The 24,546-nt window shown below is 52.0% G+C and overlaps 9 protein-coding genes across 9 annotated transcripts; 3 read left to right on the forward strand and 6 right to left on the reverse strand.

The window, feature by feature from the left end:
• Nucleotides 1–2,343: 2,343 nt before the first annotated feature.
• On the reverse strand, nt 2,344–2,745 carry Z519_09368 (uncharacterized protein; the record flags this gene model as incomplete). The annotated part of the gene is made up of 1 exon (XM_016767091.1): nt 2,344–2,745. The coding sequence occupies one exon, from the start codon at nt 2,743–2,745 to the stop codon at nt 2,344–2,346; it is 402 nt and encodes a 133-aa protein (XP_016616607.1).
• Nucleotides 2,746–3,891: 1,146 nt separating this feature from the next.
• Z519_09369 (uncharacterized protein) lies at nt 3,892–6,203 on the forward strand (the record flags this gene model as incomplete). The annotated part of the gene is made up of 2 exons (XM_016767092.1): nt 3,892–6,062; nt 6,116–6,203. The coding sequence occupies 2 exons, from the start codon at nt 3,892–3,894 to the stop codon at nt 6,201–6,203; spliced, it is 2,259 nt and encodes a 752-aa protein (XP_016616608.1).
• An 855-nt stretch (nt 6,204–7,058) lies between these two features.
• Z519_09370 (uncharacterized protein) lies at nt 7,059–9,323 on the forward strand (the record flags this gene model as incomplete). The annotated part of the gene is made up of 1 exon (XM_016767093.1): nt 7,059–9,323. One exon carries the CDS (start codon nt 7,059–7,061, stop codon nt 9,321–9,323), a length of 2,265 nt encoding a protein of 754 aa, XP_016616609.1.
• A 664-nt stretch (nt 9,324–9,987) lies between these two features.
• On the reverse strand, nt 9,988–12,949 carry Z519_09371 (uncharacterized protein; the record flags this gene model as incomplete). The annotated part of the gene is made up of 3 exons (XM_016767094.1): nt 9,988–12,680; nt 12,731–12,878; nt 12,932–12,949. The coding sequence occupies 3 exons, from the start codon at nt 12,947–12,949 to the stop codon at nt 9,988–9,990; spliced, it is 2,859 nt and encodes a 952-aa protein (XP_016616610.1).
• Nucleotides 12,950–13,745: 796 nt separating this feature from the next.
• On the reverse strand, nt 13,746–14,087 carry Z519_09372 (uncharacterized protein; the record flags this gene model as incomplete). Its single annotated transcript, XM_016767095.1, has 1 exon — nt 13,746–14,087. One exon carries the CDS (start codon nt 14,085–14,087, stop codon nt 13,746–13,748), a length of 342 nt encoding a protein of 113 aa, XP_016616611.1.
• A 1,119-nt stretch (nt 14,088–15,206) lies between these two features.
• Nucleotides 15,207–16,469, reverse strand: Z519_09373 (cysteine desulfurase; the record flags this gene model as incomplete). Its single annotated transcript, XM_016767096.1, has 1 exon — nt 15,207–16,469. One exon carries the CDS (start codon nt 16,467–16,469, stop codon nt 15,207–15,209), a length of 1,263 nt encoding a protein of 420 aa, XP_016616612.1.
• Nucleotides 16,470–17,183: 714 nt separating this feature from the next.
• Nucleotides 17,184–17,627, reverse strand: Z519_09374 (uncharacterized protein; the record flags this gene model as incomplete). The annotated part of the gene is made up of 1 exon (XM_016767097.1): nt 17,184–17,627. The coding sequence occupies one exon, from the start codon at nt 17,625–17,627 to the stop codon at nt 17,184–17,186; it is 444 nt and encodes a 147-aa protein (XP_016616613.1).
• A 1,345-nt stretch (nt 17,628–18,972) lies between these two features.
• On the forward strand, nt 18,973–20,129 carry Z519_09375 (uncharacterized protein; the record flags this gene model as incomplete). The annotated part of the gene is made up of 3 exons (XM_016767098.1): nt 18,973–19,003; nt 19,062–19,299; nt 19,346–20,129. The coding sequence occupies 3 exons, from the start codon at nt 18,973–18,975 to the stop codon at nt 20,127–20,129; spliced, it is 1,053 nt and encodes a 350-aa protein (XP_016616614.1).
• Nucleotides 20,130–21,253: 1,124 nt separating this feature from the next.
• On the reverse strand, nt 21,254–24,477 carry Z519_09376 (uncharacterized protein; the record flags this gene model as incomplete). The annotated part of the gene is made up of 5 exons (XM_016767099.1): nt 21,254–23,502; nt 23,557–23,851; nt 23,907–24,223; nt 24,275–24,384; nt 24,434–24,477. 5 exons carry the CDS (start codon nt 24,475–24,477, stop codon nt 21,254–21,256), a joined length of 3,015 nt encoding a protein of 1,004 aa, XP_016616615.1.
• Nucleotides 24,478–24,546: the final 69 nt, after the last annotated feature.

A 24,546-nucleotide genomic window follows, 5' to 3' on the forward strand; every position in this document is an offset into this window, starting at 1 on the left:
GGGCCGCAGCCTAGCATCGGTGCTCCGTATTCGGTCATTCTGCATTATTAAGTTGGCTTACACAGGGGGTGCAAGTAATGGCTGCATGCAACGTTTGGGACGCACTCGAGATGATCGCTCTGTCAACGCAGGTCACCCGCCGTCTGCAATCATTTCGGGGCTATGACCGAATTCTGCAGAGTATTGTTAGAACGGGTGGACAATAACTGGAGAAGGCCACTTTGGATCCCCAGCAGTTACAATTTGGCCACTCTCTCGTTCAAAGCAATAAGTACGAAGTGAAAGGATTCGACCCGTAGATCAGAATTGCCTCCGTTCAAGGGACAGGCCACAATATGGAGTATGGGTGGCTGCTCTTCGCGGGGTCGCCGACTTCTGATCAAATATTCACTCATATCAACCTCTCACATTCTCCAGTGGGACGAAAACTGCCGCTGGCAAGGCTGCATCAGAAGCTACGTCGCCTTCGACACCCTGCCACTACTTGTTACTGCCGCCACTGCCTACTGGGTATGTTCCAAGTACTCCATATGTCAAACCCCAAAGACATGCCGAGGTTGGTGGGATTTCAGCGACGGACAGGATGTGCGGCATTTGCAGACAGCCTTGCGGAGCATGGTGGAGCCCCCCTTGATCTTTGTGCGACGACGCTTGAAAGGGATTGGGCATGTGCCATTTCTACCAAATGCACATCTGCAAGGTACGCAGGAAACGATGCATTCAGAGCTTAGGGGTTTGAAAAATGTTTCAGAGCCTTGCGAACATTAACCCTTCGGAGATAGTTCGATCATTAACACGAAGCCTTGGCCACTCTTGACTCCTGAAGAGGGTCCCAAGCCTGCCGGGCATCAGCCGCGCGCGTGACCTTGTGTTTACTTCACGTTCGATGCCGTTCAAGGTATTCGGTAGGCTCCCCCGAATCATCATGGACTCTGGCAGCCGACGCTGAAAACTGAACTTTTGCCCTTGCAAATGAGCGCTGGGGGCGGAGGCGCTGACACCTCTGCCTCATTGGAAACCAATCTGACGGCGTGACAACCCAAATGTTGAGTGAAGATCTATTCGCAAAAAGATCCCATTTGCCAGCAAATTGCAACCGAGTGTGTTCGATGCTGTACCTGTAATCGATTGCCGAAACCCATCTGTCGAGGTCAGCAATTCCGGAGGGATGATTTGCCCCTGGTGCCCGCAGGGCAGTGGCCACTCAAGCAGGTAGGCTTCGGCAGAACCCCTTGCAGCTGCCAAGGGCTTCTGGAAGGCGTGGAAGCCGGCAGTGCCAGAGTGACGGGACCGTACGAACCTCCACAGCAAGTCTCGGAACACTTCAGCCTGAACTTTGCGGACACTTTGACAGGCAGTGACAGGCTTGCCACCAGAAGTGAGACAAGTCACTTGCGAATGTGCATTGGTTGGAGATGAAGAAGGTTACGGGATGCCCTTCACTGTCGGGAAACACAGACCCCGAGAACCCCACAGGAGAATACCGCTCTCTACACGTGACTCTTAGATGCTTGACTTGCTGCTCACCTGGTCAGCATCACTGTGTGACCGCCATGGCTGTGTTTGGGCTTAGAGGTGCAATGTGATTGTCATTGCTACATAGCAGCCTACCTAATTTCCTCGAGCATGCCAGATAATCACCGCCTTTCCTACTGTGTACAAACACCCCTAATCCGCATGGCTCTGTGACGATATCTCTACAGAGAATACTAAATGAGCGACTGGTCTCTTGCGATCACCATGCACTATCTCTGGAAGCGGGTGTGTTCTTAGAGGTGAAATGAGCAACATGAAACCCGTCTGAAGTCGTACTTCTACCGTACTCTGTAAAACCAGGTAAGCAACATGTCCGCCGCTCCTTCCACCATGACCCTGAGATATGAGAGACACGAGCAAAGTGGCATGCGGCATCTCCATGGCAGTTCTGGACTCGGTGAGACACATCAAGTGTAACGGAGCTGGGTCTTTGTCCTGGCACTGCACTCGAATCTCCGCTCCAGCTCTTTTTGAAGTCAAGTCTTCATAATCAGCGTATCAGCTTCGTTTTCGCCGACCGAGTTCGCAGAGAAGCTTTGTCTTGGAACCGATGGTCCCTGACACCCCTCAATGGGCGATGGAGGGAGAGCAATATGGCTCCCGATCACACTACCAATCGCTCGATGGCAGTGCGGGCACCGTGGGCCTAGGCTCTGTCGATACCGGATGTATCGGTTGAGATTGGTGACAGCCACCCAGCCATGCATGAAACTGATATGAATCGTCAGAAAAGGCACGCCAAGGGCTTCGAAGCGCAATTGAAAGTGCCACAAATGCCAAATGATGTGTTTCGGGGAGGACTTCAACTTACAAAGCAACCAAGGCCCCAATAGTTGAGTACGACATCATCATCGTCGGGTTCCATTGCCAGCTTCCTCTAGTGGCGGTTTCAATGGTGCTGCAGACATAGAGGACCAGGAACGTAAGGACACCAAGCGCATCGATTGTGAGTTGGAAGACAGATGGACATCGGATATCCTCGCGGCCATCGTTGTTGTCATTCCATGTCGGACGTTTTTGCCGGAGTCTGAGCAGAATGACCCCCAGATTGTAGAGGATGGATATTCCAAACACTGCACCTAAGACGATGAAGATCGGAGACATCACAGCAAAGCTGAGGCCAAGTGCTACCGAGTTATTGAGAATGAGCAGGAGACGAATAATCGGCTCGAGGTCTAGAAGCGGTAGGGGTTTGCTAAAAGACGCCATGTTGCTGTTAAAAGCCTCGAAGGCGAGAAAATGCTATGGAATGGTCTGATGGAGAAAAGGTAAGAGTCTTCTGAGGACCTAGGCGCTTTCAATGAGGGTTTGCAGGATATATAAACCCCCTAATACTCCGCACATTGATCTATGTACGGAGTACCTGTACCGAGTAAGACATTCACACATTCAATGGTTTGAGGGTGAGTGAGGCTGTGTAAGACTTGAAACGCGGTTGCCTAGGGAGGAGTGGGGATCTTTGAATGTGATGTTCTACTAGGTAAATGTCTCTTACCATATGTAGGATAAGTCTTCCTCGTACACCAATTGTATCCATTTCGGATGGAGGTCAGAATCCTGCGAGTCAATCAGTTTCCTCTATCGAGGTCTCGGTGCTTGTAGGTGTAATCATTAATCCGCATTGACGACCGTGCAGAGAGCACCAGAAATCGGACAGTCTACCTCGTACTTGAAGACCGCTTTAGGCACCACGTTAACATCAGTGTGTCGAGCAGATAGAGAGTGTGACCCATATTCCGTACAGACACAGTCCTCCGTAAAGATGGATGCCCTTCCCGCTTCTCTATGCTTCTCAGCAACATAGCACGTGCACGGAGAATCGTCCAATCGTCCCCTCGGGGCGGGCGCGACCTCTGACAGCTGGAGAAGTTGGGTTGGGGGCCAGCGCTTTGGCGAATCGTACCCAGTGCCCAGGCCTCAATGAAGATGTGCTGCCGTTATTGTGCTAGTTGAAACTAGTAGGACATCGAGGCAGCGTGGCAATGCCTTTGCGACTTGTTGTGATAAAAGCCGGCACTGGGATATGGAGGTTGAATTGAACGTACAGATATGTACGAAGACCGAATACAATATGGAGTGTGTGATGTTCCCTTTGTAAGCAGGGCTGAGCAGACTAGTGTTCGCAAAAATTCCACGTCGGATAAACAGATTTTCCGTGGTCTTGGCAAAACTCACTTCAAACTCTGCAAGGTACTGGGTAGTTGACATTCAATTTCACATATTCCTATCAAGTCGTGTTCAGCCTGTTTCGTTCTCATGAAGACGCCGAAGAGGTAACGCACACAGTAGCCTTGAAGAAGTAGGCTCGAATTCGCATGCGGAGCACCGAAGACTGCTTAGAGATAGTCTCACTAGATGGAAAATCCTGCTGATCAGCCTCAACTTGATATCTCTGTCAACGACATGTCAAATGATGCCACTGAGGACACTGGGACTCACCAGCAAACAAACGAGTCGCCAGCAACTGTTAAGCGCAAGGTTGACGAGCTTGACCCGTCAACAGAGTGCAAGGATAATAAGCGGAGGAAGGGAACAGCCCCCATCAAAGAAGAATTCTTGCTCAAGTCTGACGACTTGATTGAACCTGGGCTTGCTCCCGACGGAGCTGACGATGATGCCGCTGAAGCCTTTCACCACAATGATAGGCAACCAGTAAGCCAGAACAGCAGAGGTAACCGCCGCCGTGAGAAGAAGGCGGGTCAGAACAAGGCCCGTGAATTCGGCAGTTCGAGGGACGAAGTTGGGTTGTGTTCTAGTCGAGTCAACAGACCTGAGTTCTCACCAGATCTATGCTCTTATGGAGATCATTGTCGTTTCGAACATGACATACGGAAATACCTCAGAGACTACAAAAGAATAGACCTCTCCACATTCAACGGTCTGTGCCCTGTATGGGAGGCCAAGGGAAAATGTCCGGCCGGCTGGAAATGTCGTTTTGTCGGCTCTCACTCTAAAGAAGTAGACCACGGCGACGGCCGACAGGAGCTGGTCTTGGTCGAGGACGCTGAACGGATGGCAAAATACGCCCAGACCGCATCCGAAGACGGGGAGGATGGCGTGGCGAATGCCCTCACCTCTCAGCAAAGAATTGAGCTGACAAAGAAGAAAGTTCCCACGCCAAAATCAGACAGATTTCTGAAGTGGCTCGATAAACAAGCTCAAACCCCAGCCGACCAGGGTCGAAAACGACGAGATCGGAACGGACCTTCCGCCTACAGATCCTTTCGCAACTCGTCGTCTCCTGAGCCCGATCCTGGTCGAGGTGAACCAAATGGAGAGGAGGCACAAGAACTGAGAGCTGCTTTCCAGGATACTCCTCTTCGACCATCAGAGAAACGTCGACTGTACTTTGGCCCCGAAACTCCGATTTTAGCACCCTTGACCACGCAGGGTAATCTGCCTTTCCGACGCTTATGTACTTCTTTAGGTGCAACCTTTACGTACTCGGAAATGGCCATGTCTTTGCCCCTATTGCAAGGGCAGAAGTCCGAATGGGCTCTCGTTAAAGCTCACGAGTCGGAGGTTCAGGCCCCTACCTTCTCGATCAAGGGCAGCGACAACATTGTCTTCGATTATGATCAGAAACGAGACCTTCGATTCGGCGCGCAAATCGCCGCCAACAAACCTTGGGTAGCGGTCAAAGCCACGGAGATTCTCACCAACCTCCTGCCTCGAGGTCTTCGAGTGGTTGATCTCAATGTGGGGTGCCCGATCGATCTAGTCTACAAAGAAGGTGCTGGATCGGCTCTAATGGATTCGCCACCTAAGCTGGAGAAGATGCTTCGGGGGATGAACGCGGTCTCGGGTGAGACACCTGTGTCAGTGAAGATTCGAACAGGTACACGAGACAAGCAACCGACTGCGCAAAAATTGGTCGATCGACTCGTGCTAGGTAGTGGGCATGGGCGGGGGGATACATGTGGTGTCGCGGCTATAACTCTCCATGGACGATCAAGGCAGCAGAGATATACCCGTTCTGCGGACTGGGAGTACATCACAGAGACAGCATCTCTGATGAAGGAGCTTAACGAGAAGGCAGATGCTCTCGCTGACACTATCCATGAGCCGGACGAACGAGACCAACCGAACGGTCACAAAGGCTCAAGAAACGGCAAGGTCTTCTTCATTGGGAATGGCGATGTGTTCTCACATGAACATTACCATGATCATTTTCAGCATGCGGGAGTCGATGGAGTCATGGCCGCTCGAGGGGCGCTTATCAAGCCATGGCTGTTCGAAGAAATTGAAGCAGGGCAATATCTGGACAAGTCGTCCTCGGAGCGACTGCAGATGGTCGAGCGTTTCTGTCGATTTGGCCTGGAAGCCTGGGGAAGTGACGAGATCGGCGTTGGGCAGACACGACGGTTCTTATTGGAGTGGCTCAGCTTTGCTTGCCGATACGTGCCAGTCGGGCTTTTGGAGTATCTGCCGCCTAGCATCCAGGATCGACCCCCTCGGTACCGAGGACGGGATGAGCTTGAGACGCTGATGGCCAGTGACAACTACAAGGACTGGATCAAGATCAGGTGAGGAATTCACACTAGATTTTCTGCAGACAAAATGCTAACGAGGGTTGAAGTGAAATGTTCTTAGGCCCAGCGCATCCCGACTTTCGATTTGAGCCGAAACACAAATCCAACAGCTACGAGATTCAAGCCGAAGGCTGAGTGCGCTGAGTGCTTAAAGGATCAGAGGTTGAACACAACAGGGGAAGGCAGCGTCGGGTGCTCTCCAAGGAGAGGTCTCACAATCGGTCATAAGGCTACCGTTCAACTTGCAAGGCTGGGGGAAACCTCCAATTTGACCCCGAGCCGCGCACGTCTTTTCTTCCCAAAAAGGAGCAACTGGGTCAAAGTCACAATCGAGGTGAACGACTTTGTTCATCTGGTCTCTGCCTCGTGATTCTGTGTGTAGTGAAACTTACACATTGTGGCCCTTCCCTACCCAGACACAGATTTGACTATGGACAAGGTCGATGCGGTAATCCGTGGCCACTGTCTGTGTGGATGGAAAAACCTAGCCATGATTGATTGATAGCAATAGACAGCTGAACAATGGAACCAGCGTCTTTATCAGCACGTATGCAAGGCTGCCACCCATCGGCCCCCTTGACCTGGACGCGGTAGCGCTGACGCGCCAATTCCCTCCGCTTCCCTCCGCCTCTTCTCGTTCCTTTTGCGGCAAGCGTGGAGTCTTGGCCGCATCCTTCACGAGTCTGATCACCATTGCACCACCTCCCATCATCATGATCATCAGGCGAGCGGGCTACCTGTGCCGTGTTGAAGGAGCTCGGAGATGACTTTACTCATATGACTGCCGACCACTACCATTCGCACCATAAGCTGACCCAGGGCAGCTGTTGTGGCGGCGGCGGCGCGGTTACGACTCCTTCGCTTTCGACCCCATTGTTCAAAAAATGAATGAATGATATGAATCTATCTATTTGGCTCTTCCAGTGACAACAATACTAACAGACCCTTTTCCCCGCCCTGTGGACGCTCCAGACTCCAGAGACACCAACAATGTCTCTGACCGAGAACCTCTCCGGCATCGCATCTCTCCCGGCACCTCTGCCTCCAGTTCCCGACGGCGAGGTCTTCACCAAGGAACAATGGGACACTCTCTTCTCGATCCTGGAAGTCTTCATACCGTCCATCCCCGCGACCTCAAATGGAGGCCAGTCTACGGAATTCGACAAGGCGCTTTCCAGACTCAAGCCGTATCAGCCGGAAGGTGTCTCTGAGGATGTGGCCAGGGCATTTCTGTCCGAGAACCCTATCGCAGATCCCGATTTCAGACAAGTTGTGGCTCGAAAACTCAAGCTCTACGTTCCTCCTTCAGATGCACAGGGATTGGGGTTTGTTCTGTCCCTGTTCAATACCACCGTAGGCTCCTATATCCTGACGGGCTACACCACGCCAATCCACAAACAGGACCTAGAAACCCGTGCCAGAATAGTCTGTCAGTGGTCTGTGGCGCGGCTATCTCTCCTAAGGGCTGTATACAGGTCCCTCAGCGGTTTAGCTAGACAAGTTTGGCTTGTTACTTCTCCTAATCTGCGCCGCATGCTCGACTTCCCTGATATCCCCAAGGGCCTGGAGCGAAATCCAAGCTATGACTTCAAATTTCATGACTTCAACTCTCCATCAACGTCCACGACACTCACGACAGATGTAGTGATTATTGGATCCGGCTGCGGCGCTGGTGTGGTAGCCTCGCACCTGTCGCGTGCTGGCTTGAAATGCCTGGTCCTCGAAAAGTCTTATCACTTCCCGTCAACACACTTTCCCATGTCCGCCACCAGTGCCGGAGAGCACTTGATGGAGAATGGTGGCTTGATGGTCACGGATGATGCCTCCGTTGCCATCTTAGCTGGGAGCACATTTGGCGGTGGTGGTACAGTCAACTGGTCAGCCTCCTTGCAGCCTCCACGCGCAGTGCGCGAGGAGTGGGCAGCTGACAGACTTCCTCACTTCCTGAGTGCGGAATACCAGGATTGCCTCGATACGGTCTGCGACCGCATGGGCGTTGCAAAGGCCACAGACCCGGAGGGTCTAGGGAAGATCGAGCACAACTTTGCCAATAGAACGCTGCTCGAAGGATCCCGACGACTCGGTATAGCCGTCCAAATTGTGCCCCAGAACACGGCGTCGAGACGCCATTTCTGCGGCTACTGCAACTCCGGATGCGCCAGCGCCACGAAGCAAGGACCTGCGAACTGCTGGTTCCCCGACGCGGCGGCCCACGGCGCCGAGTTCATTGAAGGCTGCTGGGTCGAAGAGATTGTGTTTTCAGAGAAGAACGGGGTCAAGACCGCTACGGGTGTAAAAGCCCTGTGGACGTCTCGCGACCGAAAGACCACGCGACAACTTAGCGTCTCCGCTAAAAGGGTCATCGTCTCTGCCGGAACGTTGCAATCGCCTTTGGTTCTCATGCGTAGTGGGTTAAAGAACCCTCATATCGGAGCACATCTGCACCTGCACCCCACGTTCACGGTCTGGGCGACGTGGCCGCAGCGGACCAACCCATGGGAAGGCGCCATCCTGACCGTCGCCATGACCGGCCTCGAAGACCAAGACGGGCAACACCACGGACCCAAGGTCGAAGTGATCTGCTCAACGCCGGGATTCGGCCTGCTCACTGTCCCCTTCCGTGCACAGTACTCGCTCAAGGCCGGCAACAAGGGGCAGGAGAGTAGTGCCCTGTCCTCGGCAATCGAGTATAGACTCAACACCGCCAAACACGGCTACTCGACCGGCTTTGTCTGCATCACCCGCGACGCCGACACGGGCAAGGTGTATATCGACCCGAAAGACCCGACACGCCGGCGTGCGCGGATCGCCTACACGCCCTCCCCCCGCGACAGGCGACACCTCCTCGAAGGCATGGTCGGCGGCATGCAAGCCGCCTTCGTGATGGGCGCCGTGGAAATCGACTCGTCCCACGCCCCCGTCGAGCGCTGGATCCGGCCTTCGCACCTGGATCCGAAATCCACGGCCGCCATGGACGAGCTGTCCTTTTCTAACTTTATTAGTGAGGTCCGCAGACTGTGGCTCGCAAGCCCGGAGCAGAGCTCCGCCGGCTCGGCGCACCAGATGGGCTCGTGTCGCATGGCGTCCTCGATCAAGACCGGCGTCGTCGATGCAAATGGGAAGGTATTCGGAACTGAGGGGTTGTACGTCGCCGACGCGAGTGTCTTTCCCTCGGCGAGCGGCGTCAACCCTATGATCAGCACCATGGGCATCGCGGAGTGGATTGCGAGAGGGATTGTCAAGGAAATTCAATGAGGCCTCCGGGAGAGATAGGTCTGTAAGCGACGAAAGCTAAGTAAGGAAGGATATCTATCAATCAGGACTTTTTTCTTTGTTGGCAAAATGGAAGCCTTTTGCAATTGACACATACAGCAACTCCTGATTTTATCTAACAGGCCGCAAGCCCTTGTTTTTCATTCGACAAAGTATTTGTGCCAGGACTTGTATTTCTTCTTGTGCTTGTAGCTATTGTACCCAGGCACTACACGTACGTATGCGGTTGACAACTCCTCGATGAAACATTGGCAATAGCGAAGAAGCTTCTTCTCATTGAAAGATCGTCTGTCTCCTTGGAGGCTCTCATTTCCGTATACAAACAAACACAATTCCAACCCATGCATGTGAGCCCTTTCCAACCCAACCCAACCGAACGAATCCATTCAACTCAAGTTGATCCCAAAGGAGAATTGTAGAACTGGCTAATGCCTCCATCAACCGCGGCACTGAACGAGTGAAACCTCTCCTAGTTTCTCCTCTCCATAGAAGTCAAACGCCGCACATTTTCTCTCATGTCTCTCTCATGAGATGTTTTGGTCATCAGGTCGATATTCCATCCGTGGTAAAAAAAAAACACGCTTGCTTAAAAAAGAAAAAAAACCGATACAACACATGATAACGACTCAATCACATTATTCTGTGCTTACTTCCCACCAACCGTCTTTCTTGCGACTCCAATCTTCGTCTTGGACACTTTATCTGCAAATTTCAGACTCGTGATCGTCTCAGCAAGACACTTCTTCTCTGGCGCGACCATGACGAACATCAGTGTCTTGCTGTTTCCACCTAAACTGTATTGCAACAGGTAGGTGAGTTTACTATTTCTGTAGGGGATATGTGCTCCACCTGCTCCTGTCGTGGATGATGATCCCACACCATTGCCACTCTCTCTAGAGTTGAATGGGCCATTTGCTTGCTGCTGACCCAATGCACCAATAACGTCACCTAGGCAGGATAGCGACTTGTTAATATTTTGTGTCTCCTTTAGTCGTGCGCCTTCGACTTTCGAATGAGACAGTCTTTCTGATCCGGCGAGATCAACCAAATTTAGCGTGCCTTTGCATTTCTTACCCGTCACTGTGTTGTAGCCCGCAAGTTTGAGAATGAAGACAGAGTGGCTTCGAGAACTGCGTTCGTTGGCTTTTGTGGCGGCAACAGAGCGACGGGACATCGCTTGTGCAAGGATACCTTCGACTTGATCTTGGCTGTCGAGATTGACGGTTGTCACGTCGGTGATTGTAGTCTCACATGTGGTGCTGTCATGGAGAATTTGGTGTTTTTTGTTGTTATAGTCAGAGTCTTTTCCAAGAAGATCTCGCAGCTCTTCGTTGTATACCTCAACAAAGCTGCCTTCCATGGTGTATTTCCAACCCCGAGACTCTAGCTCTTTGCTTGTATTGTATATTTGCCGTAAGGCTCGTGGAATCATGCCGTCTTCAGAAGACATGGTAAATGTCTTCCCAGAGCCGGTTTGCCCGTAGGCGAATATGCAGACGTTGTAACCGTCCAGCGCGGATTGAATGAGTTGACTGATTTCCTCAAATATTTCCGCGTTGCTCTGGGACGGCTCGAAAACTCGGTCGAATGTGAATTGATGTGTCTTTGTCGTCACTTTTCCGAGGCTGTTGGTTTCCTCAGGCCCTTTAATTTCAATGTCTCTGACTTCTTCGTCCGAGTCGGGAAATGTGATCTTTGCCGTCTCTTCGGCCTCCTCACTTCCACTGGTAGGTCGAACTCGACAGAAAACTCGAATGTTGCCTTTCAATTCTTGCACTTGGTTGTGCAACTTGCGTCGAAGGATTTCTTCCCTCCTAAGCTTCTCCTCACACTCTGTTGCTTTCTCCAGAGCTTCATTCATTCTTCTTTCCATCGCAGCGTACGCTTCTGATTGAGATTTGCTGTCTGATTCCAGGTACTCAATCTTAGCCTGTAACGCTTGTCGAGCAGTTTCCATGCTCATGGCGTTGTCGCCTGCGGTGGACAAATTGCGGCGAAGATCATCATTAAGGAGCTTTTCTCTCTCAAGATCCGCCTTGAGTCGCTCAATCTCTAGCTGAGAAGTCCGTATTTCGTGGTCTTTTGATTCGAGATCCATCTGATGTCGTTGTCTCTCGAGGACTCCCTGTGTGGAGACCTGGCTCAATGCCTGAATTCGTTGTGTACGTTCATTTTCGAGTTCACCCTCCAATCGTTGTTTCAACTCACGAATCTCTTCCCTGTGGTCCGCTTTCAAACGCTCCACATCATCTCGATGGGACTGGCGAATGAGTTCGAGTTCCGCTCTGTGCTGATTCTTGATAGTTTCAACTTCGGCTTCCTGGTCTCGTTTGAGATCGTGGGTTGCTCGTTCGGCAGACTCTAGGCGAAATTTTGTAGTTTCAAGTTCACATCTAAGCGCAATCATGGCTTCGGTTGTATCTCTCCGATCCTGCTCAAGATTCGCAAGGGTGGACTTGTACGTGTTGTTAATCTCCTTTGCTTCCATGTTTTCTTCCATGGCTTGTTTGTAGTGTTTGCAGACATCTTCATACATTCTCTCGATGTTGCCATATTGTTCTTCGGGATCCCAGGCCACTAAATTCGATTCTTTCGTTAGAAATGGTCTTGCTTGGCTTTTGCGAGGGGTGGTCAAAAGTTCTTTAGGAAAGGGAGCCGGAGTAAAAGAGTCTTTTGCTGGAGGTGTTGACAGTCCAGGTGAAGGACGAGGAAGCCTTGAGGGGGTATCTGGGCGATGTGGTTTGGGTGTGGGTGTCTGAGGATACAACGAAAGACCCAGCATCCGCTCTGTAATGGACGTTGTCGAGACGTTGCAGTTGAGCGACATTGTAGACAAGACAAGTCCTTTCGGTGGGGAAATATTTCGAGCATTCGTTTTGGGTACGTTCACGGGTCCAGTCCTCACGGGAGCACGAGCGGGAGCACGAGCAAGAGCAATTGGTTTGGGTTGGGAAGAAAGGGATACCATACATTTGTTATTGGGCCCATCCTGAATCCTTCCACGGGTTCCTAGTGACGTAGCAGGTCTCGAGTCGGCCATTCTTGTTCCTCTGTCTTTTGCGAGTGAGGATTTTGGTCGGGCGAGATTTGATGTTGGGTGAATTGTAGTCGGTCGAATGCCAGTGCCCACACTGGTCGAGAAAGTGGTTGCTGCTGAAGAGTTTGAAGTGCTTCTGGAGTTGCTTCGATAGGATTGAGAGAATGTAGAAGGGTTCCGAGACTGAAATGCATACATGGGTCCAGCACTCGTGGTAGTGCTGGACTTCGGAGCCGCAATTGTTCTGACAGGTTCGCCTGCGCGCTCAACAAGTGTCTTTCGTTTAGCGATCGGTTCAGGTACTGTTGGCATCGTTAACATCCTCCATCTCTTGTAACCGGCATATACAAACAGTTTGAGCCCTGGCGCTTGTGGCTGGAGAACACTGGAGGAGGACCCATGGCATTGCGGGAGTTGGTTGCCGAGGCCGTGACTTCTGCCAGAGGCCTCTGAGGAGATGGAAGCGCATAGCGCGTAGGCTGGGGAAGTTGCGAGACGAACTGTGAATTCTGGTTAATGCAATATACTCTGGCTGGGACGATTAAGGTCATACGTTCTCAGCGTCTGCCATCTTAAAGAGAAAACCGAATTGGACCTCAATGAACCACCAGTTTCTGTTATTCAAGGTGGAAAACCATGACCAAAGTCCCCAAAGGGAGCGATGTTGTCGAGTCTCCGTCAAGGACCCTGCTTTTGGAGAGGAGGAGGTGCCGGAGGTGATCAAGAATCGAGAGGACGAAGCCATTGTAAACAATTATTTGTTTTGGGTTTAGTGGATACCGCACGTGATAAAGTGGGTCTGACTTCGGTAAACCTTCTGATAGTGGTCACAGCACTGCTTCACATCAAAAGCACAACAATGGGACTTCACAGAGAATCGAGCTGAGTCGAGGGACTCTTGGGGGGTGCTCAGCTGTTTACTTATAGGGAAAGGGTTTCAATTGATCAGTCGCAAATTTCTCCTCAGAATGTCTCTGATCATTCCAGGTTCAAAGTTTGCCGCTCTACCAGAGGATCTTATTGCGGTGGCGACATGAACCAGCGGATGGAGTAACAGCTCAAAGGACGTTCAAAAGCACGAGAACCCACGCCAACCGCCTCACGACAAAAACTGTCATCGTATCCTTGCCACGACACCTCCAACGCACATGAGAACACTTCAAAGTTCACGCCTCTTCTTGGATCTAGAGGGGCAGTTGTTGGGTCGAACAGCAAGCAGCTGCACATTTTTGCCGGAGAAGTTTTTTTGTAGCTTGAAAATATTGATCGATTGCCGGCAGCACCTCGTTGCATCGGATGCCGTTGATAACAGAAACGAGGTTAATGGTGTCTTGCATGCTGAAACTTGCACCCTGATCCACAAACTTCTACAGGCTGATCACGACGTTGTTGAACATTTGTTCGCCGAACAGAACATCATTCGCCTGAACGACAAGAGCATTGGGGCTGGCGACATTGAGGAAAACAGCATCGAGGGCGGCGTTGTGATTGATTGAGCTCGTCTTTTTGGCATTGGGGGATAATTGGACTTGAGCGGCAAGGTTGCCACCTGCAAACGTGGCCGCATTGAACAAGAACGTCGACACAATGCCAGTGTTGTGCGCCCAGTTATTCTGCGCCGACCCTATGTCCTCTATCCGAAGTCGATTGAGGCCGTGGGAGGCCACTAGAGGTAAAGCGCCCAGAAGGGAGGAGAGGTAATGCTGCATGTTACAAAGCTTGAAGAATTAGACAAGTCTCCTTATGCTGCAGGATCCAAACAAGGTCTTGACACTAATGACACAGAGAAGGTTGCCTTCAACATCGACAAATGACTTCTATGGCAGCGGCCGGCTTAACCTGGGAGACAATTCCTCCATTTTATACCATTCCGGACTTCAATGAGTAGCCACACTCATCTTGACCTGGCATACTTCGGAAAGGCCTTGCCCGAACGAGTGATCTATTGGAAGGGTGAAGTTACGAGTTTAAGGGACAAGGACGGGCTACAATTGAGACCGGTGAGCTAAGCGTTTGACCAGGTAAGAGTTCGGCGAATTGAAATCCCCCAATTGAGTGGTTGCCATTGCGCCAGCCGCGCTCTTTTCTACAGTCTACAAAACGGGCCATCCTTGTCTATCAAGCTTTGCGTTGATCAGCAATGGTCATTTTCGAGCCGCGAACTCATCGTCTCGGTTCTGCTGTGGATTGATAAAAGGACTCACGTTGGATCATCGTCAAAAATCCCAGAACTTTTTAATCCGGTTTCTGGAACATGGCCACTCACAGGTGGAACGCCGCCAGCAAACGCCTTCCAAGTCTGCTTTTTTGGAGATATGAAAATCCGACCGTCTTTGTCAAAGCTATCACTATAATTAGTGCACAAGCATGATACCAATTTGGGGTGTGTGTGTGTGTCCAGCCAAGCGCACCCTTGAGCAAGCTGATCGCACTCTGGGCGGGGCCGGTCGAGGCATAAGGTAAGGTCCCTGGTTGCTGTGAGGGCAATCACTTTGCGCAAGATCTCCGGGTTCGATGCGTTGTGTTCAAGAAGGAATTGGGTCGAGAGAGCAACCGATATCGGGCCACCAACGCCAGCTCGGAGAAGTCACCAAATAATGCAAGTTATCTGGACCGGAGTCGCTCTGGCGAAAATGCGATCTGCGCAAGCACTAGTTCTTACAACGTGAACGCTTCTCGAGCCAAACCTTGACCTTCAAAAATTGTGAGGAGAAAAGTAGATGTGCTTGATAAAATCTAGCACTGATCGGATTTATTTTCATCGGATATCTGTCACTAAAGTTCTTTTTTGTTCTTCCACAAACCCATCTTTCTACGGGACATGCAATTCACCAGTTCGCAATATTCTTCCTGTCAGGGTCCTCGACATGCTTCCCTGCTCCTTCCTTGATAACTTCGTCCAGTATTTTGACCAGGCCCTCGACCTCTTCGACAGTGTTATAATGAAGCAACGAGCACCGGACCACGCCGTCGTCACTATCTGGAATGCCAAGGACGTTGTCGCAGAGTCGCTTGCTGTAGAAGTGTCCATTGCGGCAGCCAAAGTTCGACCTCGCTTCGATGGCGTCGATGATGTCCAACGAGCTCTGGCCCTTGACCCTGAAACTGATGACCGGCACCCGCAGCTTTCGGTCCGAGGAAGGCTCGCCGTAGATCTTGATCTGGTCCGGCTTGGAGCGCAAATATGACAGCAGAATCTCCTGAATCTTCTCTTCCTGTGCGGCGATCGCATCCCACCCGACTGTTTCGATATACTTGGTTACATGGGGGATTGACTGAATACATTCGTAGTTTCCGCCAGCCAGGCCCAGCTTCTCCTCCAGCGTGTCACCGGGCTTGAAATAATGGCCCAGGCTCTGGATCTGTTGCTGCGCCTTCTCGTTAACATATAACATCGAGACGTGCGGCCCGTACACCTTGTACCACGAGAAGGAGTAGAAGTCCACCCCGAAGGCCTTGACGTCGATCGGCGCATGCGGGGCATACGCCACAGCATCGACACAGAACAAGGTGCTGGGGTTTGTTTCATGGATGACCTTTGACAGCGCGGCGACGTCGGTAATGGTGCCTAGAATATTCGACGTGTGCGTGCAGCAGACCAGCCGGGTCTTATCCGTGAGCAACTTCTTCAAGTCCTCGGCTTCCAGCTTGGGGTTTGAATCCGTGTTCTTCGTCGGAATCCACCACCTGACCGTCAACCCTTTCCACTCGGCCAACTGCACCCAGGGCGCCAGGTTGGCTTCGTGGTCGAGACTTGACAGCACAATCTCGGAGCCGGGCTCGATCTTCAAGGCCACGGAGAGATTGCGGAACAACTGCGTCGTCGAGGGACCGAACACCACCTCCTTGGGCGACGCGTTGATGTACTTTGCGCCCGCGATGTGGCCCTCGTTGAACTTTGTCGTGGATATCTGTGACACCGGGTACGAAGCGCCCAGCTGCACGTTGTGCCTGGACAAGTAGTCCGAGATGGACGTGATGACGGACTGCAGGACCTGAGCGCCGCCAGCATTGTCCATGAAGACCTGGTCCTGGGCGAGTGCCGGGAATTGGCGCCTAATAGCCGCCACGTCGAATGATGTTGCTGCCATGGTGGTGGTGGCGGAGATTTGAACCAGGACGATGGATTCCAAGCGCGCGGGTCTGTCTTGCTGTTATTTCGCCCTCCGTGTCACTGCCTACAGGACAAGAGCCGAATACGGGGCACCTACCGTGAAAACAATCTGTGTGACCATGAGAGTCATTGTGGTATGTGGAGGGGAAGAGTTACTACTTAGTTGCTGGACCTGAAGAGGAAGGTCGCTCAACTCCGCATGTGGAGGCATTGGAGAGCCATTGATCTTTAGTCGTCTCTGTCTCGAAGTGGTATGTCCGTTGAAACAAGAAGTGCGAATAGATGGCTTGAAACAGCGGGCCAGCACGCGACGGCTTCGAAAAGGACTGGACACTAAAAAGTGAGTCGGTAAGCGTATTGGTTCGCCGATGAACTAACTTCGGTTCACCGTGACATGCTTTACAACAAAGCCGTTTGATCACAGGCGGTCTTGGACCTCAATCATTACGAACGCTCTTTCCCCAGCGAAATGCTCCCCCTCCGCTGAGAGAGCACGGCGCAAGGCTGGCAGGCGACCACACAGGGAGCCTACAAAACGTGATGAGGAGGAGCATGGCAGAAGGGAGGATGGAGGAAGGTTAAGCCGAGATGTTGACGTCGGGATATCGTGCGCGCATCTGCCTCCTTTTTGCACATCACATCTGTACCGGGTTGACAACTGCCACCGGTCGTTCCTCAATGCCATCAGCCATTAGTTCTCCTTTTTCTCTTCTGAGACAATGTGCTTCTCCTTGATCCCAAATGTCGAATCCTGCTCCTGCTCCCTCTCAAGCGTCTTCTCCTGATTCGTGCCGTCGAGGCCAGAGACCGGCGCTTCTTCGATCTCGGGTCTCTTGTCGTCCCTCTGTTTGTTCTCAATCCCTGCATTCTCATTTATCGTCTGCAGGTGACCTTCGCCGATCATACTCTTCTTCCACTGGATGTAATCCTCGTGTTTCTCCTTGCCCAGGTATTCGCTCCAGGCAGTGAATTCTTTGTTGGAGAGAAACTGAAGGATGTCAGGCGCGGGGGGGTCGCTGTCGTCGGCCTCGGTTTTGACACTTTGGGGTGGTTGGTGAGTGGTATCTGACTGAGCTAACCGGAGGTTGTTGGGATGGCCAGTGACAGGGGTTTGGCTTTCTTCCAAAGGAGACATGGTTATGAGGCCGAGTTGCCCTGCTGAGTGATCGTCAATCGATATCTGATCAAGTCTCTCCGAGCATGCTATCCCTCCCGAGGCGGCGTTGTCACACTCGCACGATGTCACGCTTTGTAACAAGGTAATATTTGTTTGTTTCCTGGATCAGACAGCTTGGATAAGGCGCGGACAATGTCTGAGAAAGTGAAGAAATCAGTGCAGCATAGTTAACAGCGCGTCAAATAGAGCGCTTTGGTGCGCCGTTAGAGTAATGTCGTCTCGCCCAAGGGAGTTTCCTCGACGGATCACACATCGTTCCTGCTTTGATCATGAATAGGACCTGCCAACATTGAAAACTCTTCATTCATCAGTGCCTGACCTTGAGGAAGGTACAGGTCTATTGCAACAATACCAATACCAAGCGCTGGTCAGGGGCATCACAGTGTGATTCTCATCCCGGGTGGAACCGCGACGTCCGGATCAGGCTGGCCCTCTATCATGCAAGGCTCGCCCACGCAAAGCTGCAGGTGGGTCGATGGAAAAGTTTGGATATGATGTCCGCCATGCCACATGCCATGGCAAGGGAACAAGGCGCCTGCCGAATGAGACCCAAGTACTCGGTAGGCGGCTGACAGTTGACAGTTGATTGTTGACGCGGTGGTGAAGCAGGCCGAACTAACAGAATGTGTTGGGAACACTTCACATGCAATCCACTCACATGGTCTCTTCCCCTACAAGTACATCAAGAACCCTCCCACCGAACAAGAGGCAGAGAGAGCCAGGACCCGTGCATGTGCAAAGAAGGTACCCTGCTGCCCTGTTGCCATGCTTGCCTGTTGAGGAGGTTGAAGGGGGATGGATGCCAAGCCTGTTGGTCCCCCGACCACCCACCATAGTGAGCGCAGTGAGCGCGAGTGACCGCATTTTGCCAATGTCATGGTTTGGGCTGCAGTGGCATGTGCATGTGCTGCGTTTTCTCACTACCACCTAATAACTTGATCACCATATCGCCCAAAGCATCAGAGGCTTCCTGTATCCACACAAATGTCATTCACAGCCGGAGCCTAGGAAGCCTAGGAAGCCTTGTTCTTTGGTCTCCCTGTCGCCTGCTCCCATCTCGACACATTTCCCAAACCTTGACGGCACAGGTACCGGTACCTCACCTGAGTCGCCTGGTGTTGGTTCAGCCGTTCAACCCGCAAAACATGAACAGATGACCTCCCAATTATTTCTCACTCAGCTCTGTATTGCTATGTTGTCCCTGTGCTCTTGTCGTGTTTCTGGCCTTTGACACTCTTGCGGCGCTTTTGCGATCTCTTCTACGGACTCCGCGCCACTGCGCAAAACATTCCAAGGAAAAAAGATGGAAAAGTTCTCGCAGTTTCGTGACAAAGGTATTATCTTTCAGCAACCAGAGAACAAATGGATACATGTGCTGATTTGAGTTCCTAGGGTCTGGCATCGCTCCATTCCTTCCCATCCCAGCCGAGCCTGCTGGATTCGCTCTACCATTGCACATCTTCCTCTTGATCTGTCGTGTGCCGCTACTTCTGATCTTTGCGCTCTCATACTTTCTCGTTCTACAATGGATGCCTATCGGGATTCTGGGCAGAAAAGCTTCTCTATGGTGCATACTGGGCATACCCGGTATATGGTGGATTGATCTGCAAATCGACGGGGTGAAGAAAGGGTATGACCACAAGAGTGTCGCTGAAGCACGTGCTGATGTCGCGCAGGTCTCTGGCGCAGAACAAGACGAGGATTCCTCAAGAAGGCTCGGTCATTGCTTCTTCGAGCGCTTCACCCATTGACCCCTTGTATCTGGCCGCCATATTCGACCCGGTCTTCGCAGCTACCTACCCCTACACGAGGCTGGTGGAACCTATATCTTTGTTTACAGCCATCTGCCGGACTTTCTCTCATCCAAAGCTGGCGCCGCCACCGGGAGCAAGACTGATGGACATTGAAGCGATGCTGAAACAAAATCCAGGCCGAGCTGTGGTGGTGTTTCCCGAATGCACCACAACCAATGGTAGAGGCATCCTGCCCATGAGCCCAAGTCTGCTGGCAACTCCTCCACGGACGAAAGTGTTCCCCGTCTCTCTCCGGTACAGCCCCGCAGACGTCACGACACCCATCCCGCACGCTTTCTTGACCTTTCTCTGGAATCTCTGCAGCAGACCGTCCCATTGTCTCCGAATCCGCATTGCCGAGGCTGTTTATAATAGCAGAAAGTCCTCCGATGCAGATTGGTCTACTGCAGCAAAGGTAGCCTCTTCGTACACTGCCAATTACTTCGACACGTTGGTTTCGTCAGACGGTGGAGCCAGTAGCGATGCAGATACACTTGTCGGCAGTGGCCTGGAAGACCAAGAAATGTCCATCACCAAGGAGGAAAGAGCGTTCTTGGACAAGGTTGCCGAGTCATTGGCGAGGTTAGGACGTGTCAAGAGAGTGGGACTGGGGGTCAAGGAGAAAATCGAGTTTGTCGCTATGTGGACGAGGTCTCGAAGGCGATGACAAGGCAAGATGAGTGAGTCGACTGGATGAGTTTGCCATCAGCAACGGAAAGGTTCACGAAGGTATTACTATCACGTACGCTCAAGACGGACTGTTAATTCATAATGGAATCTTTGCCCGCGACTCTTCTTGGGAGACAACCGGAAGTATCTCGGAACAATATTTCTTACCTCATGCTTGCTCACGATGACAACATACCCCGACATGATTCGATATATTTGCGACATAACTCATCGAAAGGTCAGAATCCAAACCCCTGGTGAAGAGGAACCGCTCTGGCTAACAGCAATCTTAGTGTTGCACCCGCAAAGGCTACCTGTGCATGTGTCGAGACGGCTTTGGAGCATGCTGCTGCTACTCCTGCTACTCGAAGAGAGGGCGGCCTGCCGAGGGAAGAGCCCGAATGTGGTGGTAGGCGGTGGCGGTTCAAACAACGCGCTACTAAATAAATGGATTATATATACAAGCCCCTCGACCGTGCATATGGACCCATACCTGGTATTCAGCATCCAACAGTCCGTCACCGCCTAGCCAAACCAGACGTCCGAGAACGAGAGCGAGAACGATGGCCATCGAATTCGTGAACCGAAATAATAATACAGCTTCCTAAATACTGATTCATGAGAATAGTGAGCGACGAACGGGACCGGACGCAACGTTGAGAGAAGTAGACATTGATGTGGTGGACTTGCCCTCGGACTACACAGCATTGCCCTATTAGCCCCCTCACTATCCCTGGGTCGTAGAATTCGCACTGAGCACTTAGCATTGAGCATGGAGCAACCTCTCCGCCCTTGCTCCCTGAATCCCATGCCTGAGTCTTTGAGAGAGACTGTGTCCCTGGCCTTGGACTGCTAACTCCTATACCGCCCTCCCCATTTCATATCCTTTTTCTTTTTCTTTTCCCGAAATCTTTTACCCAGCCGTCCATTCACCCATCTAGCAAAGGAAGACATGGATATCCGAATCAATCCAGCACAGATAGCCAGCACAATACATAGAAGATCAAAAACTAGGGAAAAGGAAGGCTGTCAGCAACCACATTCTGATCTCGTCTCAGATCGGTCATCATGCAATGGTCCAAGCCTTCCCGAGGCACAGTCAATGCTGTGGCACCGGCGACACTACCTCCACCGTCTCCCATGGCTTTCCCTCTCGCCCTCAACAAGCCCCCTCTCGAGATCCTCGTATTTGTACGTGACTCTCCTGCCACCCGTGTTCCCGCCACCAGACGACGACGAGGCTTGTTTGGCCGCTTTCTCACGCCGCTGTTGTTCTTTGAGCATGCGCTCGCGGTTCCTTGCTTCGCGCTCGAGCGTGTGGGGATCTTTTTCTTCTGCTTGAGCTGACGTCGACGTCGACGGTGCTGGCGCTGGCGCCGGCGTTCCTGTGGCACTGGAGCGGTGAGACTGTGAGTGTCCATTGACTACTGAACTGTCCATCCCATTGGCATCCTCGACATCGCGGCGGTGGTCTTTCTTGTGGCGCCGTGAGCGATGGCGCGACTCGGGCTCCTCAGCGGTCTCATCCTTCTCCTGATCGTAGTCGTAGTCGTAGTCATACTCTTGATGCTTGTCATTGTCTTCGCGGTGGCGGTCATGTCGAGAGCGCTTGCGGTCGCGGTCTCGTTCTCGGTCTCGATCTCTATGCTTGTCGTCTCGATGCTCGCGATCTCGGTCTTTAGTCCGGGTCTTCTCACGATCTCTATCTCGGTCTCGATCTCTGTCGCGGTCACGGTCACGGTCACGGTCACGATCTCGATCTCGGTCGTCGTATCTAGATGACTTGCTACTTCGGTGCCTGCTCCTGCTTTCTCCCTCGTAGCCGTCTCGATTCGATGACCTTGTCGAATCATCGTAGTCGTCCATCTCGTGGTCCCCGTTCACCTCTTCGTCGTGATATCGCCGTGAGGAGCGGGATGACTGCTGCTTTGATGCTCTCTCCTTATCTCCCCGACTGCGCCGCGATGATGACTTGTAATCCCCAGAATCCGATTCCGCATAGGAAGCTTCTCGCTCGTTTCGGTCATAGTCATCGTAGGTGCCACGCCGGGATGATTTTCTAGAAGGCTTGTCGGAACCACGATAATCTGATTCCTCTTGCTCGTCTCCTTCATATTTCGCATTGACGTACTTGTCCTGTATGGACTGCCGTCTGGATCTGTCCCTGTCTTTGTCGGGGGTCTTGCTACGGCTGCTCTCGATATCTCGAGACTCTGATCGCTGATGGGATGCTGCCATAGATGCTCTTCCCATGATTTGGAACCCGGATGCTGCAGGACGTGAAGCGGGTCTCCCAGGAACAGGTGGTTCACGCATCGCTCTAGGACCCGTTGGCGCACCCACAACCCCCACCCCCTTTGGCTCCAGGGGTGAACCGGCTTGCGGGAAGGGTTTTACTGGTGAAGAAATATGACCATTTGGCATCGACATCGACCCACGGCCGCGCGAGGAGAATCTACCATGTCCTCGAATGCGGAAGGGATGATCACCATAATGAGCCGAGGGGCCAAGCGGCGCCGATGGTGGGGGCATCGGCCCTTGAAGATCCTCGTTGTATGCCTCTGGTATTGGCTTTTCTTGTGCTGAAGCCGCTGTCACAGGCTCAGAAACCCGTTGTTCGGTAATGTCCTGTTGATCCTGCCCGGCAGTGACAGTCACCTTATCAACACCCGAGGAATCATCCTTTGGTGCAGATTCTGCCTCTTTCTTAACCTCATCATCTGCAACAGCGGAAGCTTCAGGCGTAGAGGTAGTAGGAGTCTTCTCGACGGCAGCGGGCTTCTGGTAGTCGTCTCCAAGGGCCTCTTGAACTTCTTCTTGACCACCGGGAGCGAATTCATCATCGTCATGATTCTCATCGACAAGATCGTTGTAGTCGGTGCGCTCTTCATCAGCGACTGCTTCAGTGGAGCCAGTCTGCAACATGTGAGACTGCACATTGCGGTTATCGAATTGATTTTGGCCAGACCAGCTCTGATGACCCTGTTGGTGATACTGCGAGTATTGATTGAAGTTACCACGGCCCCTCGCAAAGCCGCCACGACCACGACCACGACCTCTGCCATAGCCGCGGCCGTAGTAACCGTTTTGAAAGTCACCAGAGGCATAGGGCTGTTGAAAGTTGCCAGACGGGCCCATATTGAAACCATAGTTGGAACCGAAGTCATTGCCCATGCCATTCGAGAATGCATTTGCATTATTATTCTGCCACATATTGTTGTTCTGGCCATCCCAGCCATACATCGCTTGGTTGGCATTGTAGTTCATCGCCATGTTCATGCCACTCATCCCATTCATGTTCATGCCTCCGTTTGGACCGCCAAATCCGCCAAACATGCCAGCTGACATTGGACTCATTCCCATAGGCATTCCTGGACAGCGCAGTTAGAAAAGGTGGTCATGCTTGGTGACCGTGGTCAGCTCACCCATCATAGGATTGAAGCTCATTCCGTTTGCCGCCATCATTTGCATCATTTGATTGTAATCCATATTGCCGAATCCATTCATCATGTTTGAAAAGTCCATGCCACTGAAACCCTCCGCGTTGTTTTTGATCACGTCTTGTGAGTTCCGTTGGATCTCGAACGAACTGGCGGGTTGGGGTTGAGGAGTGTCTTCTGCACTCTTTACTCGGTGGGGAATCGGTTGCTGACTCTCATCCTCTGCTTCTACCTGAATCTCAATATCGTCGTCGTTATCGGCTGGTTCGGGCTCAGGTTCCTAAGGCGAAGATCAGAAAAAGCGTTCATCAAAGGATGGTAGATCGGGAATTTACCTCAATTGACGGTTGGACGTCTAGAGCAGGCGTTTCTTCACTTTCTGCCGCATCTGCTGGTCGCTGCTCCTCCGGTACTCCTGCCGCGGGCCCGTCTGTTTGACTGCCGCCATTCAAGATCGGTTTGCCCGCATCTGGTGAGAGGACCGCTTCGTCCTGTACATCTGATTTGGTCCGCTCATCCACTTTCGTCTTCTCTTGCGTCTTGAGATACACTTTGATGGTCTTTTGCATGGCCTTACTGGGCTTGCAGATGTCGTCCGTAAAGGGTCTGTGTTCGCACTTGGGACAACTGGAGCCGCGGGTAGAGCTGAAGCCTGTCTGGTATGAGCCAAGTGGCAAGAGGATGATACCACGATGTCACTCACATGATTCGCAGATGCCGACGTCGCAGCAAGAGGTCTTGTAGGGATTTAGATTGAAGTTGTGGCAGCGCGTGCATTTTAGTTTCTCGGGCACTTTGTCCAAGTCCAAAGAACTAAGTCAGTCAGCGTGGAAGGCCAGATACCTGAAATCTCAAAACATACTTGAGGACATTGGTCATAGTCATGTCTAATGCAACGGCGGCCATGTCGGAATCTGGTGCGGCGACGGAGTGGCTGTTGTTGACCGTGTCGGAGTGCACCAAGCCTGTAAGTTG

Source organism: Cladophialophora bantiana (assembly GCF_000835475.1).
Source record: "Cladophialophora bantiana CBS 173.52 unplaced genomic scaffold supercont1.15, whole genome shotgun sequence".
Taxonomy (NCBI): domain Eukaryota; kingdom Fungi; phylum Ascomycota; class Eurotiomycetes; order Chaetothyriales; family Herpotrichiellaceae; genus Cladophialophora; species Cladophialophora bantiana.